Below are 7516 nucleotides of genomic sequence, written 5' to 3' on the forward strand. Positions count from 1 at the left end.
AATTTAGCATCATAAGTCATATGATCAAAAGCACCAGTGTCAATTATCCAAGTATTAGAGCCAGTACCTAGAATAGAATCAGGAACACACAAATTTGCAGAGGCAGCAGCAACAGCACTAACAATGGAGTTATCACCCATGATTGCAGCAGAAACTCAACAGATCACAACTGAGTATACAACGGAACACAGCAAAGGCACAAATACGGCAGATGCACGAAGACATGCACGAACACAGCAGAGTACACAACGGAACACAACAAAGGCACCAATACGGCAGATGCACGAACAGGAATGACACGAACACAATAGAGGCACAAACACTACAACACAACACACAAACCCAAGAGGGCACACACGGCATAGGTAGAGGAAAAAAATATGGGAATATAACACGGATGGGCACAACACACAGGTCACCAGAAAAGTTGGCTCTGATACCATGTCAAATAATATGAGTAGAATATTTTTTATGTTATATTTCATTCTTTAAAAGAAGGTATTTATAGTACAAGGATATAACCCTAGTAGGGTCAAATCCTAATAAATTAGGAAATAAATATCCTAATTAAGCTAGGATCTCGCTAACAAATATAAAACTAGAAAATTGTTGGGGCATGTCTAATGCAAGGGCAATGGGCAAGGGGTAGGTGTTGTTTTAAAAACTAGATTTGCATTTTGAATTCTGATCTGGAAGTGCAACTTTTATTTTGAAAAACCTGGTCAGATTGATTGATGTACATCATTTTTTCCATGTCAACGTTTGAAATATATAACCTGAATTTCAAGTCCGAAGTTCCAGAATGAATTTTGCCAAATACAATTCATTCTAGAACTTCAGAGTACAAAAAGAAGAGGAAAGGAAACTAATATCCATTTGGCACACAAAAAGAAAAGGAAAGAAAACTAATATCCATTTGGCACAATTCATTCTGGAACTTCGGAGTACAAAAAGAAAAGGAAAGAAAACTAATATCCATTTCAAAGAAGAAGGTATGATATTATTAATATATCAAACTAATTAATATCAACCGTTTGAACATGTCAATAATTCTGTTGCGAGTCATCTCTGCAAGAGAACCAATTCTATGTCAGTCTACGGTAACGATACAAGATAATGAAGCACAAAAACAGGTACACAGAAAGGATGGCGTTTCGCCAATCGCATTTCCGGTTGCACCTATTCTATTTATTTACAATCTACTACTCTACCGTCTTCATTTGGCAATAATGTACAGTCACTTCATACTGGACTGGATATAAGCAACAAAGTCTGTTTTCAAATCTTTTTTTTCTTTCCCACAAAATATTAATTTCTCAGAACTTGCAGGAAGTAGTAGTTCCCAACTTCTGCTTCAAGCTCAGGGACTTTGTGCCCTCGAGTACCTCCGGCAAAAGCTTTTCGAAACTATCCAAGAACAGTTCCCATTCATCTCCACTCATGTCTCCAAAAGATATTGCCCCTGCTTCACAATTGTGGGTAGGTACTGAGAAACTCATGCTCTTCATCAAAACCCCAACCTTACGACTATCACTAGTACTCCCATCATCATCACTACCATTATTGCCTATCATAGTCTTTCTGTCATTATCGTCCTTATCATGATCGTTTTCCTCGAATAGTGGAGACAGAGATGCATCGGTCAACCCAGTAATTGATCCTGCAGATGAAAACCTTGACATAATGGGTGGCTTACTCATTCCAGAACGGCTCCCTAAGAGTTGAGGAAGATCCAAATTCTCTTTCAAACCTTCTTCACTTTCGTTTTCAAGTTTAAACATTTCAACTTCTCCAATTTTTCCTTTCGTCTCATCTACTGTAGTAGGCATGGCAGCCTTAGCTTGCAAACAAAGATTCTCTAATGCACTCAGACTTTCTTCTCCAGCACAGAACTGCCGAGTCATCATTTCCCCTATATCAGCAAGACAAAGCCCAGCTGCAGCAGCCTGCTTCAAGAAGATGGTGCATAGCACAAGAACACGGATAGCAGCCTCCCGTAAATAAGGAATATGAGTTCTAAGAAGCTCTGCATCTTTGTAGGGGTCAAGATTGGATATGTACTCAATTTCAAACTCGGAAAAGGGAACTGAAGCTTGAGGCCAGTGCAACCATTCAAAATATGGATCATCAAGCCACTCAGGAAGGCAAAGGCCATGGTCAATAGGCACAAGCTCAGCCACCCCAACTGCATAATTGTGCAGTTCGTATTTTTTAACAAGCATATTCCCCGCATGCCTGTCAAGATTTAGGAGTCTTACATCAAAAATTCCAATACGATGAACAGAAGCAACTGAGAAGCCTGAAGAACCTAACTCTCCTGCATCATAGTCATGATCCACGAAGCGCTGCAGAGAAGCAATCTTATAAGGGGTAGCTGAAATTCCGGCTGCATTGTTATTAATTTGGAATGCAACATGGGAAATTTTTACTAAAGCTGTGGGAGGAACACCAGCGAATCCACCGTGGTCAAGGAGATAAGCTGCCAATTCTCGAACTCCAGATTCACCAATCCGAACTGAGCGTTTCAAACCCGGTTGGCCCAGCATCCGACCCCCAAAGCCCTTAGGGTTATTGAGAGCTAAAGGTTCTTCATCTATTGGCTTTGCCACAGCAATACTGTCACCATTTTGACTACATAAGTAGTAGGCACCCCCTAGTCCACTTGACACGGGCAAGAGATCAGCACCAGACGCCATAGCTATGGCTACCTCGACTACAAGAGCATGTACCCTAGGTATCCTACTGCCTCCAACAATTTCAATCCTTGGATTTGTGTCAAAATCTTCCTCCAATGCAGTGGTTAGGGATAGACAAGGGGTGGAGAAGCTTTTGTGAAAATTAGCATCACCAAATGCATGTGTTAAGGAGTGGGCAAGTATGCTGTAATCGAGTTGAGTGTAGGACTGTAATCTGCATCTCTGGGATCGGCTGAATGGCCTGAATCCATGGTGTTGATCAACTGCTACAGCCATTTTGACAAATGTCATACAGGTAAGAACGGAAGGGAGTGCATGCCAGGGGCACCTTTTCTCAAAAGATCCCCTGAGAATTATTCTTCCCTTGGGAGATTAAGCTGCATTTTTAACACAAACACACTTCACATCAGTTTCCAACAATCTCAATATAATATGCATTATGAAAAATCTTAGCAACCAAAAGATAATATTGTTGGACACAAACTTAAAGTTGGCCGTCAATTTCCATTCATCAAATGCATATCAGAATTACATTACAAACAAAATATAAAGCCGTGCTCAAATTCCTATTTCTACATGTAAAAGTGAAATATATATACAAAGGAAAATAACGAAAACAAAGATAATATCTCATTATCTTCAGAAAAGGCCCTGTCATGTGAAGGACCTTTCTATTCTAGTTAAGAAGAAAGAATTATTCTCTGTTCGATAACGAAAAAGAGAGGATATCAGTGTTGAGTGCTGATCTACTGCTGGTATTTTACTTCAAGAAACTTTGAAGGAGAAGAGAGAAGAAGCAATCTGAGTCATATTTCCTATGGGAACTTCAACAAACAGATACTCTTGGGTTTTAAAAAGCAGTTCAGTATATGAATATACACTACTGCAGCCTTTCATAACTAAATCTGTCAGATGATATTCAAGCCATTTGTGCAGATCATTGCTTCATTAAATAGATAAATTATTGCTTGATAAAAGAAGTAGATAATAATCATTGTAATTTTTGGCCTAGCTATCATATAGTTGATGTGAAAGCATTGCCTCTTGGAACTATAATCAAGGGTGGATCTTCCTATATGAAAAAGCCAACAGGTTTGCAACTTGAGTGTCAATATTTATGGTGCAACTATAGAGATGATTAAGAGAAGGTAGATGGACTCATATCTTGCCTTGTATAATGGTAAACTTGTCATTAAATTTTTCATTAAAATGTGAGCAGGAAAATGGGACATCGAGGTTAAAATAACCGTACTCAAAAGTAATCATTACATGTAAGGGACTTGTAGCTTAAATGATTAAGAGCGTCTATCCATGCACTCGAGGCTTCTACATTCGATTCCCCAGTCCCCCAATCCTCTATAGAATAGAACTAAAATTGTTGAAATTGAAATAAAATGATGTCAAAAGAAGCATAAAAGTTTTGGAAGGAAATGATTAAATGATGTATCTGACCAGAGAGTGGCATACAGGTGGCGAATATGATCATACGCTGGATTCAACTAACTAATCCCATAATTCGTGAATGACCAAAGATACACCCCAACTTCTCTCCATTTCGCATAAATCCATCACAACCTGCATATTTTCATCATTCATATCACAATCACCCAGAAATCAGGACAAGCAATAGAAAAGCAAATATTGTTTCTTGTTCGTTAAGGAATAAATTTTTTAATTCAAAATTTACTTATTAACAAAAAATAAAAAATAAGGGACTGGTGGTTCAAATGGTTACCATAACCCTAAAGTCGCTTGTATCATAAAACTAAAAACACCAACCTATTTTTCCCTCGCTCCTCCGCATATAAATCGCCACGATAGTCTGGAACATAGAGCAAATGCAAGTCAGGATTACAGGCGCAACAACATGTTACAGTATGAACGTGAATCAAGTCAGGGGGTTAACTGAATAAAGCCCCCTAAACTATTAAGCATTTTTGAATTCCATACACGATTTGTTGGACATTTATAAACGCATACACAAACTCCCGAAACCTACAAATTCCACCCATCGTTAGTAATAAAATAAAATAAAAAAATAAATAAAGGAGCATGAAATAAAGAAGCATACCCTGAACACTGGCAAGGCATTCAGGGAGACGAACAGAAGGGGGGAGCGTGAGAGACAAACAGTTTGTCACCCAATTGTGTTTAAAACCTGTGAAATGATGTCTTCTCCCACTCTTTTGGATATTAAATGGGAATGCTTTTAACTTTCAACCACCCCCAATCTGCAGCACCCCAACCTTTGCTCCTTCTCTATTCGATTTTGATCCCCCTCCTCCCCTTCTCCCCTCCTTCCCTCTTTTTTTTTTTATTTTTTTTTTCCCTTTTTAATTTTCATCTTTCTTTTTTGGTGGTTGTTGGGTTTGGTTTCACCACGTCCCCTTATTTTTTGCTGCGACTCCTAAGGCAACGTTTTTCTATTTTCAGACATGTATTGTTTATTTGTTTCTTTGTTTCTTCACTTTCTAGGAGCCAAATTGGTTAATCTTCAGCTTGATATGGGTAATGCAACATAATAGTAAATAGTAATAACTAAAAAGAAAATGTCAAGTGTAAAAGAATAGTATAATTAATATAGCCAAATGAACCGAACCGAACTGAACTAGACTAAGTGCTATTTGGTTCTACTTTAGCTAAAATTAAACCTTTTCAATGTAAGAATCGAATCAAACCCTTCTGATTGGTTCTGTGGAGGTCTTTTTATTCCAGCAGCCTGACGAATGGGCTTGGCCTGCCGAAAAAAGAAACAGGTGAAATTACCTTTTGTGCCTGAATTCAAGAATCAAGCCCCAAGAATGCTTCGAAAGGGTAATGAAGCCTTAGGAAGCATCCTGGTTACCTTCACCGACAAAAACAACAACTACTTACAGATAATTTCTTAGCTTGACATGAGAGGCTTGTGGCATGGGAGCAAAGCAATCATGAGTTTAGCATAAACAGAGAGAGAGCTGTCAGTTCTTATGAAAGACAGGGGTTCTAAGGAAAGGAGGAGAGGATTCTAAGAGGGTTTTTTTTAAGAGAGAGAGAGAGAGAGAGAGAGAGAGAGAGAGAGAGAGAGAGATGGGAGAAATAATGGGTGTGTTGAGTAGTTTCTGGCAACTTGACGAAAGCTCTGTCAAGTAACAGAACAGTCTGCCATGAGGGAAAAATAGGGGGAGAAGGATGAATAGAGCACGAAATTGCTGGTTTTTTGAAGCAAGAGAGGAAGTTTGCTCTCTGTATGTGGATCGAGTGAATTTCCAGTTGCTTGACAAAGTTTGGTCGCACTCTGGATGATGGTTTTTGTTGGGTAGAGGAAGCTCCCTTTTGTAGGCACTTAGAACCCTAATTCTATCAATCCTTCATTCCCACTTTTCCTTTGCTTCTTTCCATTCACTCCTTTTTTATGAAGTTTCTTTAACCAGAGCGGATGGGTCACAGGCTCTTTGGGGTTCCAAGGTTTTTGTGTGGCTGGACCTCCCCCATGGGGATGAGGCGCCACCTGTTTTTCTTCTTGGTTTCCCTATTTGAGCTCGCTGAGGAAAGGAGAATGGATAGAGCTTTTGCCTAATGGGTATTCCTCCTACACGTACGAATTTCCTTTGGTTTTGTTGATGGCTTGCATTGAGTTTGTCTTTGGCCATGTGCTAGAGTCTCCTAGTAGCCTGAGCGTAAGAACATCTCCTGATTTTCTATTGTGGTTTTATTTCAAACCATGTGCTGGAGATTTTTTGGATATTTTCTAAGCCACTTAGGCTATTTGGGCCTTCCTAAGGTGGTGGGTTAGTATAGAATGGGCCAACCTCCCAAGTGATGGACCATTTTTATTGAAATGATGAGCTAATTTTTCCTAAAGTATTGGGCTATCTCTTCTAGAGTATTGGGCTTTTCTCTCTCCTTTATACTTACCCATATATTTGGGCTCAAGAAATTGGCTTGAGTTTTGGGGCTCCCAAGCAGCCCAAAACTTCCATTTCACGGCTCATCAATGGGCCTCATGAAAGCTCGTTACCATCCATACCACAACCCACTCAAGCAAGCCCCAGACATTTGCGTGGCTTGGGCCCACTTAAGCTTGTAGCGTGGCTAGGTGTGAAATAATGATTTCCTGCTTGGCATGGCATGTCGATTAGCGTGCTTGAATGTTATCGTCTTTGAAAAGAGACATAATGCTTAACAGAATAATTAGCATGGGCTTGTAGAGCCAGTGCCTTTTATAGGCTCATTTTAATTCTTAGCGTGATAAATTGCATATTTATTTGGCATGGCACGTGGTCGTGGCTCGTGAAAGTGTGAATAACGAATTTTCGCGTGTTCCAAATCAGGTCTTTTCTTAATAAGGCATTCTGTTGGGCCGAGAATTCATTTGGGCCCAACCCTAAATTTTTTGGTCCTCAACAAGTTCAAACATGCCCTTAGGTCATTTCATAAAAACAAGAATGAGACTGCACAACACGCGGTTCCTTAATTAGGTTCCGTTAAGTAACTTCAAATTTCATAGAAGCATCATTTATCATCACAATGACGAAAAGAAGAACCATAAGAAGTTCTTAGCCATAAAATATACTATATCAACTCCACTTATAACTTCACCACAAAATATTACAGTGAATGAAACATGCTATGGGAGACACTAAATTTTATTGCATTTATGTAGATCAGCAACTATATTGGTGTAATTACAAGGCAAAATGGCACCAGTGGTGTTATTATAGTGCAAAATTGTTTGTCACCACAATGCATTAGCAATGTGTCATTACAGTGCAATAATAATAGTGTGTCATTACAATATAGTGATAGTGTTTGTAATGAATTAGCATTGTGACTGACAGGAC

At 39.1% G+C, this 7516-nt stretch overlaps 1 protein-coding gene across 5 annotated transcripts; it reads right to left on the reverse strand.

The window, feature by feature from the left end:
* Positions 1–958: 958 nt before the first annotated feature.
* Positions 959–5012, reverse strand: LOC117635674 (phosphatidylinositol 4-kinase gamma 8-like). 5 transcript variants are annotated; one of them, XM_034370013.1, is made up of 5 exons: positions 4768–5012; positions 4476–4518; positions 4164–4271; positions 3966–4065; positions 959–3073 (listed from the first exon to the last, which is right to left on the reverse strand). In XM_034370013.1, exon 5 carries the CDS (start codon positions 2985–2987, stop codon positions 1317–1319), a length of 1671 nt encoding a protein of 556 aa, XP_034225904.1. In that variant the 5' UTR covers positions 2988–3073; positions 3966–4065; positions 4164–4271; positions 4476–4518; positions 4768–5012; the 3' UTR covers positions 959–1316. The 5 variants fall into 5 exon arrangements, with proteins under 5 accessions (XP_034225904.1, XP_034225900.1, XP_034225902.1 ...); XM_034370009.1 differs by having other exon boundaries at positions 3966–4052; positions 4149–4271; XM_034370011.1 differs by having other exon boundaries at positions 4149–4271.
* Between the last annotated feature and the right edge of the window lie 2504 nt (positions 5013–7516).

This window comes from Prunus dulcis, chromosome 7, assembly GCF_902201215.1.
Source record: "Prunus dulcis chromosome 7, ALMONDv2, whole genome shotgun sequence".
Lineage (NCBI taxonomy): Eukaryota > Viridiplantae > Streptophyta > Magnoliopsida > Rosales > Rosaceae > Prunus > Prunus dulcis.

Bases quoted from the DNA above. Each gene is read 5' to 3' on its own strand.
- LOC117635674 (XM_034370013.1), bottom strand. From the start codon at position 2,987: ATGACATTTGTCAAAATGGCTGTAGCAGTTGATCAACACCATGGATTC.